The following is a 24,542-nucleotide window of genomic DNA, read 5'->3' as shown; positions in this document are numbered from 1 at the left end:
ATTATTGTCTGACTTAATATTCCTGGTTAAAAGTCCCTGTGTTTGGAGCAGGACGATGGGCCATTTAAACAATTATAATGTCTTCATTTTTCTTTATTTCACCTTTGGATTCATTAGACTGCAGTATTTTTTGTTGAATTAAAGGTGCATTCCTCTAAATGGCAACATCTCCCTTTCGTTTGTTGACTTAACTGTTTGTTAGTTGGAAATAGCCATCTACTTTGGAAAGTAACAGAAAGTAACCATTTAAAAAGATTGATTCTTTAAAACTAAATGAGTTAATTAATTTGCTTATACATATTATGGTTTTAAGATGCATTTTAATATAATGCAAGAAGCTAAGATGATAGTAATTACTGTTTTTACATCTTTGGCCTGGAAAAAGGAGCCCTTCAAAACAGACTAGCGCTCTACATTCTGTGTGGGAAGATGTTTAACATTAAAGAGACAAGGAAAAAATCACGATTCAAATGAAACCAGTTGGCTAGGGACAGGTATAATAATCTTTATTCATTCAAATTTTATTCATTCTTGAATTCAGCCACCAACTATTGAGTCTATTTTTTTCATATCAGATAGTAGATGTAAAGGTGATAGAATAAAAGCTGCACTTATTTGATTCAACACTTTGTAATTGGAATTTTTTGAATACTTTACATATTTTTAAAAAGTCTCACAACAATCCCATGAATGAGGATTGTTATCCCCACTTTACCCCCCCCCCAAAAAAAAAGACACATAAATTTTAAATAATTTATCCAAGGTCACATAGTATCAGAGTATGTGATAGAGCAAGGATTTGGATATAGATATGGCTTCAGATACGGCCTTCCGTTTTACACTGGTCTTTCTGAATGTTGCTCATAGGAAGAAAAATATTAAGAAACATATTTTAAGTTTTGTACATAAAATATAGAATAGAATATTTAGTAGGGTATATCATTCAGGGTTTTTCATAGAGATAGAACCAATAGGATATATAAAGGTTGTGGTAGATACCTTAGAGGGAATTTGTTTGGTAAATTAGTTCACATGATCACAGTGGTTGAGGAGTCCCATGATAAGCCTTCCATAAGCAAAGAATTTGGGAAGCCAGTAGCATGGCCCCAGGCCAGGTCCAAAGGCCTCAGAATCAGGGAGGCTCAGGGTGCAGTTCTCACAAAATGAAACTGATTACTTTGTTTTGTAATTACTGTTATTTACCTTACCTCTAGAGTTACAAAATAAAATGAAACTAAAAATTTATATACATTAATTTATACTATACATTTATAAATACATTTTAATTAAATTAAAATTGCTGGCCATACACTTGTAAACTGACTATATAAGGATTAAGTACTGCCTGATAGGAGTTGGGAGATTATAGAAAGTATTTCACACAGACCACTTGGCACTCCACATGCCATCTACATGCTCAGCGGTACTCTAAGTGCCGTGGTAGTTGTAGCAATAGTATTGTTCTACCTAATGTATTTACTTTTCCTAGCAGCTTAGCCATAGAATTACACTGAACTACAGGATATGCCAAGCAATTCCTGTTGACTGTTCACCTTCCTCCCAGAATATGCAGCATCTTCCATTGAGGTATGGGAGGCAAATGTGAAAGATTCTGTCTTGATATGTGTTTAGGTAAGTTATATAGAAGAAGCTTCATTTTTTTAATTGCTAGCATGGCAATGGAGCTTTCAGAAGCTTCTGTGTCTGTAGTGGGCCATTCTCCTCCTGTTTTCTTCTATAAGTTCTATAGTTTTTAGGTCTTACACTTAAGGCTGTATCCACTTGGAATATTTATTATAGATGGCACAAAGTAAGGATCAAAATTCATTTGTTTACCTTTGGATATTCTGTTGTTCCAGCACCGTTCCTTGTAGGCTGTCCTTTTTCTGGTGTCTTGCCTTTGCGACCTTGTTGAAAACCAGCTGAATATATACAGTGGTCTACTCTGTACTCTGTGTTCTATCGTTGGTCTACTTGTGTCTTTGATGCCCATTTAATTACTGTAGCTTTATAATAAGTTTTGGATTCAGGTGGTGGAGTTCTTCTACCCTCATTCTTTGTTTTCAGAATGGTTCTGTGTAGTCTAGATCCTTTGCATTTCCATATGAATTTTAGAATCTCCTTTTCATTGCCTATAGAAAGCCTACTAGGATTTTGGAGAGGTTGTGACATCAGCAGGTCAGTTCCAAGGATGGTGTTGTTGGAGTACCCAAGTGTAAATGTGTGTGGTCTGTTTGTCTATTTTGCTTGCAGCAGTCTCATCAGTTATGTCACATGTTTCAAAACTCTAATTAGGTGCATGACATTTAGGATTGTTATGTCCTCTTGATAGCCAGACCCCTTTGTCATTTAAAACAACCTTTTCTTTATCCTTGATAATAGTCTTCACTCTGAAATCTACCTTTTCTGACATTGATAAAGCCCAATTTTTTAGGACTGGTGTTCAGTGGTATATCCCAACTATCCTTTAACTTTACTTGTGTCTTTACTTATGTTTAAAGTAAGATTCTTTTTTAAAAAAATATCTTTATTTATTTTTATGTGGTGCTGAGGATCAAACCCAGTGCCTCACATGTTCCAGGCAGGTGCTCTACCACTGATCTATGGCCCCAGCCCCTAAAGTAAGATTCTTATAAGCAGCATATAATTTGTTCAGGATTTTTTTTTAATCTGACAATCTTTTACTTTTAATCTTGATGTTTACACCATTTACTTTTCAAGATTAGGTGTAATAAATCTGCCAACTCAGTTTTCTATGTGTTTCATCTGTTCTTTTATTCTTTCTATTCTTGGATTTAAAATTGAATTCTTTATAACTTTGTTTTATGAATCATGTTTCAATTGATTAAAAAAATCTTTAGGGCTGGGGTTGTTTTTGCTCAGTAGTAGAGTAATCACCTAGCAAGTGTGACACACTGGGTCTGATCCTCAGTACCACATAAAATTAAATAAATAAAGATATTGTGTCCATCTACATCTAAAAAAAATCCTTTCTTTAAAATTTTTTATTCTAATTTGTTTTATGATAGCAGAATGTATTATAATTCATATTACACATACAGAGCACAATTTTTCATATCTCTGGTTGCATACAAAGTATATTCACACCACTCTTGTCTTTACTTAGGGTAATGATATCCATCTCAAGCCACCATCTTTTTTAACCCTTGCCCCTTCCTTTCTGCCCTAGAGTTTGTCTAATCTTCCCAAGCTCCCCCTCACAACTCCACTATGAATCAGCCTCCTTATATCAGGGTAAACATTTGGCATTTGGTTTTTGGGGACTGGCTAACTTCACTTAGCATTATATTCTCTGACTTCATCCATTTACCTGCAAAAGCCATCATTTTATTCTCTTTTATTGCTGAGTAATATTCCATTGTGTATAATACCACATTTTCTTTATCCACTCATCTACTGAAGGGCATGAATTGGTTGGTTCCACAGTTTAGCTATTGTGAACTGTGTTGCAATAAACATTGATGTGGCTGTGTCTGTGTAGTATGCTGTTTTTAAGTCCTTTGGGTATAGACTGAGGAGTGGGATAGCTGGGTCAAAAGGTGGTTTCATTCCCAGTTTTCCAAGGAATTTCCATACAGCACCATTTGCGGTCCCACCAGCAATGTATGAGTGTGCCTTTTCCCCCACATCCTTGTTAACAATTACTGTTGTTTGTATTCTTAATAGCTACCATTCTGACTGGAGTGAGATGAACTCTTAGAGTAGTTTTGATTTGCATTTCTCTAATTGCTAGAGATGTTGAACATTTTTTCATATATTTGTTGACTGATTGTATATCACCTTCTGAGAAGTGTCTATTCAGTTCCTTGGCCCATTTATTGATTGGGTTATTTGTTTTTTTGGTGCTTAGCTTTTTGAGTTCTTTATATACCCTAGAGATAAGTGCTCTGATGTAAAAGTAGTAAAAATTTGCTCCCAAGCTGTAGGCTCTCTATTCACCTCACTGATCCATCCAATTTATTAATTCTTGATTTTAATTCTTGTGCTATAAGAGTGTTATTAAGGAAGTTGGGGCCTAATCCAACATGATGGAGATTTGGGCCTACTTTTTCTTCTAATAGACCTGCACAGTGTCTCTGGTTTGATGACTAGGTCCTTGAATCACTTTGGGTTGAGTTTTGTACAGGTGAGAGAGGGGGATTTAATTTCATTTTGTTGCATATGGATTTCCAGTTTTCCCAGTACCATATCTTTTCTACAATGTATATTTTTGGCACCTTTGTCTAATGCAAGATAACTGTAATTATATATGGGTTAGTCTCTGTGTCCTCTATTCTGTACCATTGGTCTACCAGTCTATTTGGGTGCCAATACCATGCTATATTTGTTAGTATTGCTCTGTAGTATAGTTTAAGGTCTGGTATAGTGATGCCACCTGATTCACTCTTCTTACTAAGGATTGCTTTAGGTATTCTGGGTCTCTTATTTTTCCAGATGAATTTTATGACTGCTTTTTCTATTCTATGAGGAATTTCATTGGGATTTTGATTAGAATTGCATTATAATGCTGTATGATGCTTTTGGCAGCATGGTCATTTGGACAATACTAAGTCTACCTAACCAAGAACAAGGGAGATCATTCTATCTTCTAAGGTCATCTTTAATTTCTTTCTTAAGCATTCTGTAGTTTTTTTTTTTTTTTTTTTTTTTTTTTTGTAGAGGTCTTTCACCTCTTTTGTTAGGTTGATTCCCAATTATTCTATTTTTTGAGGCTATTATAAATAGGGTAGTTTTCCTCATTTCCCTTTCAGATCATTTGTAACTGATTTACAGAGATGCCTTTGATTTATGAGTGTTGATTTTATATCCTGCTACTTTGCTGAATTCATTTACTAGTTCTAGAAGTTTTCTGGTGGGATCTATATCTTATAGATATAGAATCATATCGTCGACAAATAGTGCTAATTTGAGTTCTACTTTACCTATTCATATCCCTTTAATTTCTTTTGTCTAATTGCTCTGGACAGTGTTTCAAGAACTATTTTAGATAGAAGTGGTGAAACAGGGCATCCCTGTCTTGTTCTGGTTTTTAGAGGGAATGCCTTCAATTTTTCTCCATTTAGAATGATATTGGCCTGGGGCTTAGCATAGATAGCCTTTACAATGTTGGGATTGTTCTGTTGTACCTAATTTTTCTAGTGTTTTGAACATGAAGGGTGCTGTATTTTGTGAAATGCTTTTTCTGCATCTTATTGAGATGATCATATAATTCTTATCTTTAAGTCTATTGATGTGATGAATTTACATTTATTGATTTCTGTATGTTGAACCAACCTTGCATCCCTAGGATGAATCCCACTTGATCATGGTGCACTATCTTTTTGATATGTTTTTGTATTTGATTTGCCAGAATTTTATTGAGGAGTTTTGCATCTAAGTTCATTAGAGATATTGGTCTGAAGTTTTCTTTCTTTGATATGTCTTTGTCTGGTTTTGGAATCAGGCTGATATTGGCCTTATAGAATGAGTTTGGAAGTGTTCCCTCTTTTCCTATTTCCTGAAATAAATTGAAGAGTATTGGTATTAGTTCTTCTTTAAAGGTCTTGTAGAACTCGGCTGTGTAGCCGTCCAGTCCTGGGCTATTCTTGGTTGGTGTCTTGTATTTCGTCACTTGAAATCGATCTGTTTAAATTGTGTATATCATCCTGATTCAATTTGGGCAAATCATGTGACTGTAGAAATTTGTTGATGCCTTTGATATTTTCTATTTTATTGGACTACAAGTTTTCAAAATAATTTCTAATTATCTTCTGTATTTCTGTAGTGTCTGTGGTGATATTTCCTTTTTCATCACTGTATGTTAGTAACTTGAGTTTTCTCACTCCTTCTCTTTGTTAGCATGGCTAAGGGTCTGTCAATTTTATTTATTTTTTCAAAGAACCAACTTTTGTTTTGTCAGTTTTTTCAGTTGTTACTTTTTTTTCAATTTCATGGATTCCTGCTCTGATTTAATTATTTCCTGACTTCCATGAAATGAACTTTCCTCGTAGTGTCCTTCTTAGTGCCTTCTTAGTGTCCCAGAGAGTTCGATACATTATATCTGTGTTCTCATTCACCTCTAAGAATTTTTAATCTGCTCCTTGATGTCTTTAGCAACCCATTGTTCATTCAGTATATTATTTAGTCTCCAGGTATTGGAGTAGCTTTTATTTTTTATTTTATCATTTTTTTCTAATTTCATTCCATTATCATCTGATAGAATGCAGGGTAGTATCTCTACTTCTTTATATTTGCTAAGAGTCGCTTTGTGGCATAATATATGGTCTTTTTTAGAGAAGGATCCATATGCTGCTGAGAAGAAAGTGTATTTGCTCATTGAAGGATGAAATATTCTATATATGTCAGTTAAGTCTAAGTTATTGATTGTATCATTGAGTTCTATAGTTTCTTTGTTCAGGTTTTGTTTGGATGATCAATCCAGTGGTGAAAGAGGTGTGTTAAAGTCACCCAGCATTATTGTGTTGTGCTCTCTTTAACTCTTGAACTTGAGAAGAGTTTGTTTGATGAACATAGACACTCCATTGTTTGGGGCATATATATATATGTATTATTGTTATGTCTTGTTGATGAATGGTTCCCTTAAGCAGTGTGAAATATCCTTCTTTATCCCTTTTGAGTAACTTTGGCTTGAAGTCTACTTTATTTGATATGAGGATGGAAAACCCTTCTTGCTTCTGCCGTCCATGGGAGTGTTATGATTTTTCCCAACCTTTCACCTTCAGTTTCTGAATGTCTTTTCCTATGAGTCTCTTGGAGGTAGCATATTTTGGGGCCTTTTTTCTTTCTTTCTTTTTTTTTTTTTTTAAAGTCTCATTTGCCAGTCTATGTCTTTTGATTGGTGAGTTTAGGTCATTAACATTCAGGGTTATTATTGAGTCATGATTTGTATTCCCAGTCATTTTTATTTATTTTTGGTATTTAACTTGACTTGGTTTCTCCTTTGATTAGTTTTTCCTTTATTGTAATACCTCCCTGTGCTGATTTTCATTGCTGTTTTTCAATTCCTCATGGAATATTTTGCTGAGGATGTTCTGTAGTGCAGGCTTTCTAGTTGTAAATATTTTTAACTTTTGTTTATCAAGGAAGGATTTTGAGATCACTGAGAACTAAGATAAATACTTTGAAGGGTAACATGAAGAAAATATCTTAGTACTTGACCCATTTAGTTTCGGTTCTTTTTATTATGCAGACAGTGGGTAGTCTTCTCCTTAGACTGTGAGCTATAGCTTATATTAGACACATATGAGGCCCTGGGTTCGATCCTCAACACCACATAAAAATAAATAAAATAAAGGTATGTGTCCAACTACAACATACATACATATATAAAGAAAGTCACTCAGTCTTCCATTATAGTACATTTTCACTCTTAATTTGATCTGGAGGGCTCTTGGGTTTGTCCTATAAGTTCTCTTTTCTAAGTAACCTTATCTACTTACAAATTTACACATGTAAGCATTGAATTTTCCACTGACTGGCTCCATTGCTTGTTTTAATTTTATCTCACATATTCGTTTTGAAGTATTTGCAAAAGTATGTTTGCACACAGAGAAATACACAAGATCCTGAGTTTGTGTGGTAGCACGTTGTGCCTTCCTGTTTTCCATTAATGTATGAATCTATTTATGTGCAACAGTCCATGAGTTTTGTGTACAAATTTGTGTTTTACTTTGAATTCACTGCTGTAACACCAATGTAACCCACATTTAATCCTTTAAGAATGGGGAAAAATAAACAGTGAAATCAACAAGTAGCAAAGAGATGATGAAATCTTCCCAAGAAAGTTGAGATTGATATGCAGGTGACATGTTATTATTTAAAGTTTGTCTTTTAATAGATTCAGAAGCTGCCTAGATCTTTAATTCCTTAGAATCTTTAACATTAATTCATTTTCTGATAATAAAATGAGCATGGACCTGGGGATGTGGCTCAAGCGGTAGCACGCTCACCTGGCATGCGTGCTGCCCGGGTTCGATCCTCAGCACCACATACAAACAAAGATGTTGTGTCCGCCAAAAGCTAAAAAATAAATATTAAAAAAATTCTCTCTCTCTCTCTCTCTCTCTCTCTCTCTCTCTCTCTCTCTCTCTCTTTAATAAATAAATAAATAAAATGAGTATGGTTTGTTTTCAGCATTTTTATTACTAAAAATTTGAAAGCATAATACGCAGAAGACAAATGGATTTTTCGCTCCCTAAAGATTATGGCTGATAAAAAGATATTTGCTACAAAATTAAATAAGACTTAAAAGAGAGATATAATTAGAAAAAAGTTCCTTTGTTTCTTCAAGTTCACATGCAAACATAGCTTTAGTGTACATGGAAATTTGGACAGTGTTAACTTTAGTGTTAACTCTGCCTTAGTTTCAATTGTAGTTATGATTCTTTTATGCCAGATTCTGAACTTTAATGACAAACTGCATTCAACATTGTTTAAATTCATTTTTTGTCTGCCTTCCAGATGTATCATCGAATCCGGCACTCAGAGTGCATCTACCGGGTAACCATGGAAAAGCTGTCCTACCACAGCATTTGCACTGCTGAGGAGTGGCAAGGCCTCATGCACTTCAACCTCCCTATGCGGCTCTGCAAAGAAATTGAGCTGTAAGTATTTCACTTGGTTAGTTTCTTCAGCAGCAGATTCTCAGTTTCATTGAAAAAAAGTAAACCAGGTTGTAGAATTAGAATCACAGTTATGATGAATTAATCTAAATGCTAGCATGTATTATTACTCTGTTGCGTACTTTACACTATGTAATATTTAATGTTCAAAATGGCATTTAATGTCAGATACATAAAGTTTTCATCTACATAACTTTGCATTTTTATATTTATGAAATTCTTATTTCAGTTTAAAAAGGAGAACAATTTCAACTCCAACAATACTTTCAATAAAATTCCCCCCTATGCATTTTCTAGTATCAATAGTATAACTTTTGGTGCTTATTTATTTCTCTGATAACAAGAGCAGCATCTTTTTTTTTTTTTTAATGGTTCAGTTTTTAATAAGTTCTTGACTAGTCAAAACTAATCTTTTTTTTAATTTATAAAATTTGCTTTAATTAGTTATATATGACAGTAGAATGCATTTAAGCACTTTGATATATCATACATAGATGTGGTATAATTTCTCATTTTTCTGATTGTACATGTTATAGAATTACATTGGTCATGCAGTTATATATATATATATTTACATAAAGTAGTAACATCTGTTTTGTTCTACTCTCTTAAAGAATTAGTAAAGCAGGTTTTGAAATAAGACATTACTACAACAGCAGCATATTTTTTTAATGGACTTTTTAATAGAAATAAAGCCAGAGATATATTAAGTTCCTAAGGGAATATGTGGAATCTCCCAAAAACTTTCAGTTCCAGGCAGGAGTGACTGAGAAGTCAGAGAAATGATGGCCATGATCCTGGGGTCTTTTTGGTTTCTTGATAGAAAAAAACGTTTAAATGATTTTCTTTACTTTCTGTGTGCCCTGCTTGCTTTTAGTAATAAACTACCCTTTTAATTTCAGGTTCCACTTTGACATTGGTCCTTTTGAAAGCATGTGGCCTGGGATCTTTGTCTACATGGTTCATCGGTCCTGTGGGACGTCCTGGTATGAAGGCTCTGAATGCTCTCTGTGTACAGTCTGCAGTGACATGACTCCCTCCTTCCCTTGCTCATGCACCTCACCGCTTTTTGTTTACAATCCTTTTCAATATGACATATATGAATTTGTTTCTAAATATTCAAGTTAAAATGGGCTGGTTTTGTTGGGCAAAGCGGCAGTCTTTTCAGATTTTCCATAATAACTGCTGAGTCCCCAGCAGTCTGAAGCCTGGTTCACAGGCTTACATCTAAGAGGCATCATAGAAACATGTTACAGGCTGTGTGGCTCAAGGAGGCAAAGCTTCCTTCTTGGCAGAATTACCTGCTTTAGAAGCTCTTAGAAAGCTCTGCATAAACAGAGCATCAACTATATATCTTATCAGTTTGTGTGTAAAATAAAAAGTCTCCACATTCAAAGTGTGATACATCACCAGTAATTACAGTTTGATCTCATTGCAAATCTCTACCTATTTGGCCTGCCTGTTCTATGGGCCTTTGTGCCTTTAGCTCTGATCTTTTGCAGCTTAAATACACAAACTTAAAATGCAAGCATTAATTTTCTTTTGCACTTTTTGACTCATTTAGGCATAAATGCCTCACAGAGTCTCTCCCTCTCCTTTGCCTCCCCCATCTACCCCCTCTCTCTATATATGCAGTTTGTGAATATGAATATGTTTTTGGTTAAAAAAAATATTGGCTCAATAAATCTTTGAGCAAGATGATGTTATGTGATAGTCTTTTTGAGTACTGTGGGGCCTAGAAAATGCTGGTAAACATGAGGTGCGTGCATGGGGGTTAATGATGGAGACTGCATGCTGGTTCTGCTGCTTATCCCTAGTGGGACAGTTAATGTATCTGAACATAACCCATGAAAGAATCTCTTGCTTCATTTTGGCTGGAGAAAGAGGAGAGAAGAGATCATTTTCCAGTACTCATGGTTCAGCAGTCAATGTGGGAATCCTTGTAGTGCAGATGTGTAAGAAGTAGAAATGTGTAACTCAGCCAGAGGCTCTTTTGAAAATTAGTGGTTCTCTGCTGGCTTTGGTTTTAAGAGTTTCTTTTCCTCACAGCTTTGAGCTTGAAAAGTTGTGTCGTTTCATTATGTCTGTGAAGAAGAACTACCGACGGGTTCCTTACCACAACTGGAAGCATGCGGTCACAGTGGCACACTGCATGTATGCCATATTGCAGAACAATTATGGGCTCTTCACAGACCTCGAGGTGGGTGTGCACACCCTTGCCCCTTTCATGCCATCTCAGTGGATTCAGCGCAAATTGATAACATGCCATGGTGACCTGCTGTTACAGGACAAATTTTGTGTCAGTAAATTAGAAGCTGCACATTTTTTTTAGATTCAGTACCCAAGAATTTAGCATATTCTTTTTTATAAGAAAGTAGATAAAGAAATTTCAACTTCACCAAAATATTCTTCAAGGAAACACTAATTTTGTAGGCTTTCTTTCTGATTGAATTTTAAATGTTTTGAAAGGATGTAAGCAAAGTGAATTCTATATGCCCTGGTTAATATGGACACATCTCACCAAATAGAGGATTCAGAACATTAAATACAGTGAAAACCATAAATGATTTTTTAATTTACTCTAGCATAAGGAAACAGATCTACCTAATGTTATAAATGAGTTGGTAACCACTCAAAGCTTCCAAAATAGAATATTCAAGATTTTGAGACTTTCTTCCCCATTTAACCACTGTAGTCAAATTCCCTTATTGGAAAGCCCAGTTAAGCACTGAGCCCTCCTTGGCCCCAGATATGCTGATCCCACAGCTAGATGACCTGAACCTCAAGAATGCCCTTCTGACCACACTTGTCCTGATGATGCCTACCAACACTCTGATCCAGTCCCCCTTTCTCCCCTCTGTAGACTGGTGTCACACTTCAGGTGACATCTGGTTGTGCAGAGGAGGAAACCCATTACTTGAACTTCTTTTTGAGGTCACTTTCAAACTAGAACCCAGTATTCCTAAGATCCAGCCTCTTCTTTTTCCACCCTTTCTGTCCAGATTCACAGTCTGCAGCAGTCTTGAAAGGTGGATTCCAGAAGGAGAAATGGCCATTTCAGAGAAGGAATCTAAATTATTCCTCTTTTTAAAATTTTTTTTTTTAGTTGAAGCAGAGTTTAAGAAAAGCAGAGTTCAAGAAAAAGATCCAAATGAAATATGTTATTTTTCCACATTTAAACAATTTGCAATTCTACTAAAACCCCATTCTTTTGGGATTTTCAACATTTTCTCCATTTAATTCCTCTTAAGGAAGCAATTTCATTGTTTCCTTTTGCCATAAGATATCTTAGTGAGTTTAAGAATTTTATAAATTACACTTTCAAATAGAGTAGCAATGAAATTTGTATTTTGAAGCTTGAAAATTTAAAGGTAAATAAGAAAAATTTTATTGATGCCATATTCCTAAATTATTTCTGGAATTATATATTTTCATTTCCCCCAAACTCAGGACTTTTTGGCTAAAAATCATCCCAAATTTTTAAAATATTTTAAAAATATTTTAGAATATGTGATCTCTAGTAGGGCTATTAGAAATTATTTGATGTCAGTAAAGGAAAATGTTTTACAAAAATAATTCTTTGTAAGTCATTTTCAGATTTATGATTTTAGCATACTTTTTTTATAAAACTGTTGAAAGTTGTGCCAATAAAAAGTAATAAAAACGTTGGAAAGATAGGAATATAACAGGTTTCATCTGTTGTGCTAGATTTTAAAACCTTGGAATTTTTACCAGATAAATTATGTGACTATAGCAGCATAAAATATGGAAACAATTCAAAACCAAAGTGATACTCAAAGCCTTAACTGATTCCGTTACCTTAATACCCAGCATATGTGGTTGGTAAGATGACACTATATCTATTAAGGTGTGCAAGTGACTGGTGAGACTTCCTTTCCAGTCAAGCTGCAGGAGAAGGCAGTTGTATTACATCAAGGCGAAGAAGGAGCAGGATGTGAAAAGAAAAGTACACTTGGGAGAATGTCTGCTGACTCCCATGGTGACCTCCCAGAGTAGCACCTGCCCTCAGCAGGCCCCACCTGTGCAGTTCCACTCCAGCATACTCCATGACTCACCCTCTGTGAGAACACAACCCGTCTCCATTGCCATACCTTCCCTCTTTTGGATCATCCCATCTATTAAAATTCATTTGGAAGAATAAAAGATGCAGAATAGCCAAAGCAGTTCCAAGCCAAAAAAGCATGCTGGAGGTATTAAAATACCTGACTTCAAATTATACTACAGAGCTACATTAACAAAAACTGCATGGTATTGGCATAAAAACAGACACATAGACCAATGATACAGAATAGAAAACAGAACACAGTCGTTTGATCCTCAACAAAGGTGCCAAAAACATACATAAGAGAAAAAACAACTTTTTAAACAAATGATGCAGGGGAAATTGGATTTCCATATGTAGAAGAATGAGACTAGACACATATTTCTCACCCTGCACCATAATAAACTGAAAATGGATCAAATACCTAGGAATTGGACTAGAAATTATGCAACATATAGACACAGGCAAGGACTTTCTCCATAGGACATTTCTCCCTAAAGCTCAGGAAACAATGCCAGGAGCTAATGAATGGGTTGGCATCAAATCTAAAAGCTTCACAGCACAGCAAACAATTAGGAATGTGAAGAGAGAACCCACAGATGGGAGAAAATCTTTGCCAGCTATTCTGACAGAGGATTAACATCTAGAATATATAAAGAACTCAAAAAAACTTAACATCAAGAAATCAATTAACCCAGTTAATAAATGGGCAAGGAATTAATCAGAAACTTTTTAAAAAAAGAAATACAATAATTATGAAAACATGTTCAACACTATTAGCAACTGGGGAAATGCAAATTAAAACTACACTGAGATTTTATATTACACCAGTCACACTGGCAGTCATAAAGATTATAAATAATAATAAATGCTGCAGAGGATGTGGAGAAAAAGAAACACTTTTACACTATTGGTGGGATTATAAATTAGTGCAACCTAAGGAAATCAGTATGCAGGTTACTCAAAAAAACTAGGCACAGAACCACCATATGACCCAGCTTTACCACTTTTTCAGAAGGTTAAAGCCATCACAAGATAGTGATAAGTGCATATCCATGTTTATAGCAGTGCAATTCATAATAGCCAAACTATGATGAAACCAGCCTAGGTGTCCCATCAATGGATGAATGGATAAAGACAACGTGATGTATATACACAATGGAGTTTTATTCAGCCATAAAGAAAAATGAGGCTGGGTGTGGTGGTGCATGCCTATAACCCAGTGGCTCTGGGAGGCTAAGGCAGGAGGATTGCAGGTTCAAAGCCAGCCTCATCAAAAGTGAGGCCTAAGCAACTCAGTGAGATCTTGTCTGTAAATAAATACAAAACAGGGCTTGGGATGTGGCTTAGTGGTCAAGTGCCCCTGAATTCAATCCCTAGTAGCAAAAAAAAAAAAAAAAAAAAATTGTCATATGCAAGAAAGAGGATGGAACACGAGACCTTTATGTTAGGTGAAGTAAGCCAAACTCAGAAAGTCCACGGTTGTATGTTTTCTCTCAGATGTGGAAGCTAGAGAAGAAAAGGAAAAAGGGGGGAAGAATGTCATGAAAATCAAAGGTAGATTAGTGGAGGACAGGGACCAGGGGTGGGGGGAGCAGAAGTGATGGGGGAAGGATGAGGGCCAGGTCAGATTGCTGCATTGTGTGCAGGTAGAAATATATGTAATAAAAAGTCCCATCCCGTGTACAACTATAACGCACCAATAAAAATATGGAAAAAATTAAAAATAAAGATTAGATAATGACACTGTTTTGCTAAAAGCCCCATAGTCATCCCCCGTCCCTTGGATAGGACTGTATCCTGTCTTCCCTCAGACCTCTCTCAGGAAGTGCCCTCCTGTTCCCTTCTGCTGTGCTCTTTCCTACACCTTCTTGCTTCTGACCACCTTCCTGAGGCCTGTTCTGGCTACTTTATTTAATATTCAGCCTGTCTTCCTTGATCCTCTATAGCCCTTTTAAAGTTTTCTACATAATTTGCCATTTTTACAGGCCAAACGATAACTTATTATATTCATTGTTTATAACAGCAATAACATTGTTAGAATTTAGCATCAGATTGGTCTTGAATGAAAGAGAACTGAAGCTGCCCTCTCCTTGTGCAGATCTGCTTCATCCACGGTGCTTCAGAACACTTGATACCTCCTGCACTTGCTCTTAGAGCTGAGCAGGAAGACTCAAGAATAATTTGACTGTCAAGTTCATATGCAGAAAAACAAAGAGGTTAAGAGAAGTTTGATTCCCTGAAGTTTTAAATATTCCTAAAGGTGTTGAATATATTAAAGGCAGAAATAAATGTGAAAGTGAGCTGCAGATGTTCTCCTGTCTCATTTCTTTGTTTTGAACATCTCTGCCTTATTTTTTTTAAGCGTAAAGGACTGCTGATCGCCTGTCTGTGTCATGACCTGGACCACAGGGGCTTCAGTAACAGCTACCTGCAGAAGTTCGACCACCCGCTGGCAGCTCTCTACTCCACCTCTACCATGGAGCAGCACCACTTCTCCCAGACAGTGTCCATCCTGCAGGTGAGCCCTGCCCACTGGACCCATGCCCAGGGCCTCTTGGTAGGTGCTGATGCTTCCTAGGTGAGACGGGAATGTTGTTAGGCCTACTGGGAAACAGCAGTTTCATTTTATTGTGGTATCTTATATTTATAGTCATAACTAAATGATTATGTGGATCTTTTGAATAAAAAAAATCCTTGACAAAGATGTTGAAAATATATATATTTTGCAATTACATTTGTTTTCCACAGGTTATATTAATAATATATGATCTCCAAAAGCAAATTTCATTTTACATAGTTTAATTATACGGATTATCATATTCTTGAAACCAGAATGTATTCAGCATCTTAAAAGTTAGGTAAATTCAAGGTTTTTAAGTGCATTGAATTCCTTCTATCTTTTCTTGCATGTGGGTTTTTATTTTATTGCTTTTAAGATGTTTCTGGTGATTGCTCTAGTTGATGGTAGAACTCGTTTCAGTAAAACTTGTTATGCTCCTTCTTTTGTAAACCTTTTTTCTCAGCCTCAGCATAACAAGGTAGCTGTTGTGTCAAAATGGTTTGAATCCTATCACAGAGAGAGTTTTTAAATTATGACCTGTGTTGGTTTAAGGATGGTGGACCCTATATTTCCCTCCTACTGCCAGCACCTAACGAAGGAAAAGGAATCTGTATGGGTGTTCTGGGTGGCGTGTCTACAGGAAGTCTTGAGTCTCCAGAGGCACCTGGAGAAGTACCAGCAGTGACTCTAGCGGTAGCTGTCCATGGACAGAGGGCAAACAGAAAGGCTTTTTCCACTTGGCACAGTTTTTTGCTTCCCTCTGGACAGCCCGGTATCACTTTCTCCCTTCAGCTTCTCTAAGGCTTCTCTAGTGCTCCTCATTTGGCCTGTGTGCCCAAAGGGTTGGTAGTACTGCATGCTCAAACCTTAAAACCCAACTAAACTTAGCTGTCTAGGCACTGAGAAGGTAAGTGATGAAATTCCTGATGTTCAACTGCTACTCTGATTTCCTGCTGGGTAAAAAGCGAAAGAGGTGTTAGATATGGAGTGTTAGATATTTTAGTTCTTTTCAATCTATAACCCCTAAGTAGCAGAGTGGCTGATGTTGCACTTGTTTATAGATGAGTTCTGCCCCTGAGAGCTATATGTGAGCATTGGTCCTTTCTTTTATAAATGATGTATATTTGAATAGATGCATGCATACATGCAGCACACTTGGAAATTTAATGAGGATAGAAGGTGTGTTTAGAAATATATATAAGTCACGCTTTTTGTAAGTAGGTGAACATTGTAGAACTTCATCGAAGTTATATTTACTTTGACCTCACTCACTCATTATTTGAAGGTATGTTTTTGTACAGCTAGAAGGATGGATTCTGGAAATGACATCAGTATGCCTTCAGTTAGAACTCACTGAATTCACATCCCATATCCTAAGTAAATTCATATGTTTGATGATGGCAGTGCTTCTAGTAGTTCAATCTGCAAATGAATTTTAATAGATTTCATAATATTCCTTTAGAAAGCCTATTTTAATATAATAGAATTATCTTTGAAGTAGGCCAGCATTAAAAAGCAGATTGCCACTAGGATAGACTAAAACTAATCCTGTGATTCAGAAGCTGTGTGGAGCAGCCAGACCCCCTGAGCTACTACTGTCACAAATGACTGTGGGTCTAGCTGGAACTATCCATCTGCATAGCCAGATAAAAAAAGATACCCAGTTCAGTGTACTGCATCGTGTTGGGCTCTGTGAGTGCTGATTTCCATTTTGGCTCCCAGTGTCACCTGCTGGGTAGTCTGGGCAAGCAGAAGGATACTACTGGCCACCTCAGCAGCAGCAATAAGCAGGAAGTTGTCAAATGCATCTTAAAACTACCCTTCTGAACTCACTCGCACACACAGCTCTCGGGTGGGCAGGCAGAGAACAGGAGAGTACAACTGTCAGAGTGAGAAGGGTGCAGTGGACGAGGTATGAGGTAAGTCATGATAAGGAGACGTATAAAGCACAGAGAGAAGGGCAGACCACATTCTCGGCTCTCACTGAGCTTCCTGTTCTCTGCTGGTTCTCCTGTGAGTGAGCCTGCCACTCTGAGGACACAGTGGACATTCTGAAGTCAGAAGTTCCTGCTCAGTCCTCAGTGAATGCCAGGGCCCCTCTGGCCACTGCAGCTTCCTGAGGGCCTGTCACCACCTTTCCTACTCGACCCCCCATTCCAGTCTCATGCTCTTCTGTTCTACTGCCTTTCCCTACCTACCGTTATTTCTCCAGGCCTGTCCCTCAAACCTATCCTCCAAATCCATGCCTCAGGTGGTATTCTCCTGTGACAGTGTCATCAGTGGCTCTCTAAAGCTTTAGGAATGAATTCCTGGTTTTAGAATTGATATATAAATCTTTTATGAATGGCCTCTGCTGTGGCAGGACCATGGTATCTGCCAGACGCCTGTGCTGCTCTCCTCCCTCTTTCTGGAACCAGCTTCTTATTTTTTAGGTTCAGGTTGTGCTTTAATTTCTCTGGTGATATCATTTATGGAATTCCCATAGAGTAGGGGACAGCATTATGCCCCTTTTCCATGATCCCTGGGTGTCTCAAACATATGTATGACTTAGTTTTTTTTTTTAATTCTGTATTGAAATTTTCTGTTATAAGCATAGCTTTCTAATTCCTTTGAATTTTTGTAAATTGGTGAAGACAGTGGGTGCCCCTTGCTCGTGTCTATACCAAGCTCTGGGTCTGTCCTTCTGTGCAGAGATGGGGTTGTGAAGGTACAGTGTGGGTTAGGGGGAGTAGAGTGGGCAGGACAACTGGGCAAATCTTGGAGGGTAGAAACTCCAGGTCTCATGTAGGAGAAGGAAGTGGCTATGTCCCCCGGGGCACAGGGCTCTCATAGTGGCCCAGGAGCAGAAGGCCAGTGAGGTGCCTTCCAGCGAGATTATTCTGTGTGGCCATCAACATCCAAGGAAGCAGGTGACTTTGTATTCTTACCTATAATGTTCATATTTTAACCCTTGTGAGAGAAGCATTATTATTGCTCTATTAAATCAGTTTATTCTATTTTCTAATGAGATGTTACTGATCATTTTGAATATTGAAACTATCCACTTTCTATCCTTTGCCCTCTGAAAATACTCTGTTAAGTTCTCAAAAGTCAAGTTTTAGAAACTGAACTAATTAGGAATATTTAGTCTTATTATGAGACAGTATTCTTATTAATCTTCAATTATCTAATGATTTTGAAACATGATAAAATTTCAGAAAGTTATCTATGTGTATTTTGGGATCCCATGACTTTTTCATTACGTTTTATAGCAATAATATTTATGAATATCAGCTAGAGTCTTCCAATTCATTCCATTCATAGAATTTACTGCTGTCTATTTCAATAATAGCAAAATAGTACTTGCATGCAACATGACCTTTACTAACAAATTAAAATGTATAACCTGGGGGCTGGCTTATATTCTCTCCTTCTCTGCCAATGAATAGAAAGGGTCTTTGGCCATCAAACTCATTTTGGAGCATATCTGTTTGTTTCTTCATTTGCTTTTCCTTCTCTCTTTCCCTTAACTCTTGGCTCTTAAATCATGCTGGTGGATTTTATCATTATCACCACCACCCTCATTTTATCTATTGGGTACTTACTGTGAACCGTAAGTGTGTTTTGCATATTTTAATACATTCAATTGTTTAGAATATTACTATAAGATTATTTTTGTTCATTTCATTTAAAAAATAAGAATAAAATGCATCAGAGAGATTAAGAGATTTGTCCATTTGTCACATGGCTAGTGAGAACAGGATGAGCAACAGGGGGTGTTTGGTCCCCAAAGCCTGTATTCTTAATCAAATACTGCAGTGCTTCCTAACCTGTGGTTTAAAGCTGTAGGTGATTAAACAGCAAAACAAGCACTCTGTGTATTTTAAAAGCATCGTTACATGAGATGCTCGATGCAGAGTGTTGTATCATTGACTTCACACCTTTTGTGCCAGAACATCTGAATGATCTAGCCCAGCCCTGTGGCTTCCTGGAACAGGAATCTTCAACCCACTTAGGGCAGGATTGCCAGGTCAAAGCCTGGATTGGTTGGCAATCCAGATGTAGAAACTAGGTGTTGTGGCCCTGCTGAAAGAATCTCCTTTAGGGATGAGCAGCATAGAGTTTTGGGGGAGATTATTTGTGATTAATAGTAATATTTTAAAACTTGCTGAAAATAAGACTGATGGATCAGTCTCTGTTCCTATCTTGTTTTGACGTATTAGCAGTTTTTCTGAAACAATCCTCATGCTATCACCTAACTTAAAACTATCAATTGTTCCTTATTACCTCCAGGATAAATTTTGGGGGAAGTACTGGGGATTGAACCCAGGGGCACTCAAGTCACTGAGCCACATCCCCAGCCCTATTTAAAACATTTTTAAATTTTGAGACATGCTTAGTTGCTTAGGGCCTCACTAAGTTACTGGCCTTAAACTTGTGATCCTCCTGCCTCAGCCTCCTGAGATGCTGGGATTACAGGTATGTGCCACTGCACCTGGCCCTCCAGGATGATATTTTAATACATTAATGTCTTTTGAAAACTTGGACTTAGATTATTACATTCAATTTGCCTTGGTTGTATAGCAATTTTTGTGATTTTCTTCAAATATCATGATTTCTGAAGTCTCAGGAGCTCCATATCACAGGCTGCTGCTGCTTCTGCTTGTCCTGTAGTATCTGTGTCCTCTCCCAGGAAAAGCCTCACATGGTCTCCTTCATTGAGCTCAAATACGGAGAATGTTCTATTCTATTTTAATTGCATACTCATACCCTTACCTTTCTACTAACTGTGAACTCCTCAGAAAACCAACTTTTATTCTTTATGACCTTGGATATAGTGGGTCCTAAACTACTATGTCCACACATAAAATGGAACACTGCAGACTAAATATCTGCTGAATAAGTGAAGTCAGATCGTGGGGTTTTCATTTGTGGAGGGAAGGATACAGCTGTGGAGGAGGTGCTTAGAATTATCCCAAGAGCTGGAGAGGACTCAAGGAGTATCCATTCAGGTGGGTCCTGGGTGATCTCTCAGCATCAGAGCAATTTCAGCAGTGTTCAATTCTCTACCATCTCCGGAGCTCAGCTGCTTTGAGCATTTACAAACAGCCCACTCAAATACTCTGGCAGAGATAAAGATTACATACTGTTAACCCAGTTCACAGTTTTTGAAATATTCCTGGGTATAAAGAATCTGAAGTCTGCTATTTCATGCTTGATTTAGTGTAAAATAGGATCAACTAAATTAAACCAACATCAACTTCAATCTATGTAATCTGGAATTAAGAATAATAAACTTATTCATTGATGTATACAACTATTATGTCACTTTAAGGGGTTTTATTGTATGTTAACTAATGTGAAATTTGAACTTTAAAAAATATTTTCAGTGGTAGAGCATTTGCCTAGCACCTGTGAGGCCTGGGTCTCAATCCCTAGTACAGTTAAAAAAAAAAAAAAAAAAAAAAAAGAAGGAGAAGGAGAGGAAGGAGGAAGAAGAAAGAAGAAAGAAGAAAAGAAAGAAGAAGTAGTAGTAGTAGTTGGGGTGGGGACAGTTAAGCAATTTCTCTTTCTGGCATATTTGGTTGCTATTATCTCCCTTAGTTCATTTTTGCTAGATTCTTTTAAAGAATTTTGAATTTTAAATTCTTTTAAAGAATTTTAAAGAAGTGTTTATTTATTTATTCATCCCATTTACTATTGCAAAATGTTAAAGCCCTAGTTACATCTTTTCATTATAAAGGCTTCTACTGAACTTTTCCAAGCCAGTTTCCTTTAATATTGAAAAGTAGTAAAGGGAAAAATGAATCTGAAGTAGCCAGCAGAATACACAGATCCATTAAAATGGATCCTCTTGTCTCACAGACATTCGATCATATCATGAAAACACAAGAAGACGTACAGCAAGCTCAAGACTCTGAACTTACAGAACCCAGGCTAAGAAGTCTGTATTTTAGAGAGAATTTTTTTTTTAAATTTCAACAGCATACTAGGATTTTTTTGTTGTTGTTGTTTTTTTGTATTACAGTTGAACAGATCATTGTGGTGTTTGTGATAGAGGAAATAAAAGACAAAAACAGGTCAGGAAGCATGAAGTGTGCCAGCACAAATCCCTTCAGGAGACCTTCTGGTGAGCCAACCAAACACACTCTAACATGAGACGTGTTTGTGAAGTGGCACATGCAGGTCTTGAAGCAGGACACGCTGACGCAGAGGCAGCTGCTTCACTGGGGTTTTCATCAAGTCAGAGAAAGCAGAGCCCATAGCATGGACCAGAGTGAAGACTTCCTTCTAGAGATTCCCACAACACAGCTGTGGAGAGTCAAGGTTGATAGCAATGGAGTCATGCCCCCTGCCCAGTGCTGTCCCAAGCAGTCACCAGCTAGCTGTGCTGGAGTGTCCCAAGCCCAGCAGCTCCTGCACCCTCCACTTGGGAACTCAGCCTTTGCATGCTCCTTCTTAGCTCCTCCTCATGGCATCACCCGGGCCCTGTTGTTTTCACGAAAGGAGCTTCAAATGCGAATGCGAATGTCTCCGCTGCAAACTGCAAACACAACCTGCTTCTGTAAGCACTAGTTTCCCTTCACTCAAAGAAGCATCGTAGTTAACACTTCAGCACATATTTCAGTTTATATAGACATCAAAGGCTAATTTTATAATTTGAAAGTGAAATCACGTGTTGGAAAGTGCTTATAAGTTCGGGACATCATACATTTAAGGTCTTCTCATTACTGCTGTCCTGAAATTACCTACAAGAACTGAGTCCATTTGCTGTATGCGTTTATGTCTAAAATCTCAAGAGCAAATTGCATAGGAAGATTCTAATGTTTGAAAACAAATGGTCACATACAGCTGTTCTTCAGAATATGAAGCACACAGTGCCTTAGTGTGATGTCTGATTTTGTAAAGCAACATATTATGGGCTGGGGCTGGGCTCAGTGGTAGAGCACTCACCTAATGTACATGAGGCACTAGGTTCGATCCTCAGCACCACATAAATATAAAAAATAAAGATATTCTGTCCACCTAAAACTAAAAAATAAATATTTTTTAAAAAGAAGCATACTTTAATAATTTCAAGTTTGTAATGTGTTTTATCAGTCAATAAGTGTAGGTTAAGTGAAATAAAATCAGTTTATCATAGGAATATTGACCATTCATTTAAAAAATCATTAAAAATTGATGAACCCACAAATTGAATACATCATAATCATCTCAGCCTTTTTTAGTTTGAATAAAAACTTTTACTGGAAAAAAGTGCTTAAAATTCTCAGAGGAAGAAACTATTCTGAAAAGTTTTATGAAATTTTATAGCTAGAAGAATATCTCTGAGAACAGAGTGGAATTACAGTGCTCTGTGCTCAGTCGGGGTGAGGATGTATCTCTTCCTGTCTCCCCAGGGGAACAGAAGTTGCTAGTAGTTGTGGAATCTCTGCTGGCTTGTGTGTCATGTGGATGTGTTGATGCCTGTAAAGAGTTTATAATGTGTGCATAAATGTTAGATTAATTGTGGCACATTTTCTTTTAATAAAAGTTGATTGCTACTTATTTGTGACAACATGCAGTGCACATGCTTATAGATACCTTTTGAAGTCCATGAGTTCCAGTGTGATATAAACCTTAAGTTCTGAAATTACCTTAAGAGAAAAAAACTTCAACCTAAATATTCTACATTTTCTAGTCCTAATAACTACCAGAAATATACAAAAACTAAATATATTTAAGTCCCTGGGGTTTTGTGATAGTGAATGATGGATGTCTCTACAGTTAAAATAGTTCTTTAAGTGGAAGCTTCGCTGGGGCATGTGGAGAGTCCAAACCGCGTCCCCACAGCAGTCCTGTCAGACTCTCCTTTTGTTCCCAAAGTTGTCATTGGTGTGCCAAGTGTCATCACTGACTGCTGTTTCACACAGCTGCAGGTGTCTGGGCCGGAGCTTTGTGCTCACTGTGGTGTTCATTTGTGTTTCTCTGCAGTTGGAAGGGCACAATATCTTCTCCACCCTGAGCTCCAGTGAGTACGAGCAGGTGCTGGAGATCATCCGCAAAGCCATCATCGCCACCGACCTTGCCCTTTACTTTGGGAACAGGAAACAGTTGGAAGAGATGTACCAGACTGGATCTCTAAATCTCCATAATCAGTCGCATAGGTAAAAATGATTTTACAAAGTTTAGAAGCCCAGGAAGTATTATCTGGAATTAATTGATATTTAAGAAATGTAATTTGGCATAAGTTTTTATTTGACAGAAGAAATGTAAGATGACTTGCTTTTCTGTTTCATGTGTATATTGTTAAATGTTTATTTTGTATATTTTCCTCTTTTGGGTAGGGGCAAAATTTCTGATAATGTACTGGTAGGATAATTAAAATGGAGATGAAAACTAGCCTCTCCAAAGCAGGTGCCTTTAAAGGGAAAGGTTTTGCCTTGAGTTCACCAGAGCATGGGGTTTGGTCAAAACTTCCTAGACCCCAACGTACATGAAAATGGATTCACTTTTCAGAATCCAGATCTTATCCATGAAGCTAATGTGATTAATATATAAAACTGGAATTTCATTTTATTGATCTTCAAACATGTTGAAGCACAAGGACAAAAATATTGGCATTTTTTGTGATCAGAATCGTTTAGGAAGCCAAGTAGCAATCATAAGTTTGTTGATGAACATGGAATCAGAACAAGTAAAATTAGATTCATTGTATCTTCTAATGGAATTGGGCTAATTTTAGTCTGATGCTTTTTTGTCTGAGGACCAGCATCTTGCCTAGGGGATTCAGAACCATGTCAGATATGTTCTTCACGAATTGGCCACTGATCTGTTGCTTATCTGCCTCGCCCGGGGCAGTTCATTGGTGGTTGCCACCAGTTTACTGCTGTTACTTCCCTGTGGTGTTTCCAGGTCTGAGCAGTCCATCTCCAGCGATGCCAGCTCTGTTGTTAAGTTTATGAACACTGTTTATTGGCTTGGTGCCAGTCTACTCTCTTAGTTCTCTCTGTGATTCATTCTTTCCAGAGCACAGTTTCTTTTTTTCAAATTCTTGGAAGAAATTTATTCATGCACCCCAAATGCAGCACATTAGCTTTTATAAATGGACATAAATATCTAATAAAGTTTACCACTTCAAGAATAAATATCATTTTATAGATGTCTCTGATTAAGCAACAATTATTTGTGATTCACTTTACCTTTGAACAGACATATCCAAATTTTTTAGAACTTGAAGCTTATACAACTTGGGGATTTTTTAAAAGAGAAATACAAGACATTTTATTTTCACATGTAGCATATTTCATATTTT

General features: G+C 37.0%; 1 protein-coding gene across 1 annotated transcript in view; it reads left to right on the top strand.

Moving 5' to 3' along the window:
* Window positions 1-24,542, top strand: part of PDE10A (phosphodiesterase 10A) — a 276,543-nt gene that overhangs the window by 218,203 nt on the left and 33,798 nt on the right. Inside the window, exons 13-17 of the mRNA XM_081296321.1 lie at window positions 8,482-8,624; window positions 9,545-9,628; window positions 10,692-10,842; window positions 15,071-15,226; window positions 23,222-23,394. Coding sequence (XP_081152447.1) covers window positions 8,482-8,624; window positions 9,545-9,628; window positions 10,692-10,842; window positions 15,071-15,226; window positions 23,222-23,394 — 707 coding nt within the window. The remainder of the gene's footprint in view (window positions 1-8,481; window positions 8,625-9,544; window positions 9,629-10,691; window positions 10,843-15,070; window positions 15,227-23,221; window positions 23,395-24,542) is intronic.

The sequence above is a fragment of the Spermophilus citellus genome (assembly GCF_964194105.1).
Source record: "Spermophilus citellus genome assembly, chromosome: 5".
In the NCBI taxonomy this organism is placed as follows: Eukaryota; Metazoa; Chordata; class Mammalia; order Rodentia; family Sciuridae; genus Spermophilus; species Spermophilus citellus.
Note: the sequence above shows the minus strand (reverse complement) of the source record. Positions and strands in the feature narration are given on the sequence as shown.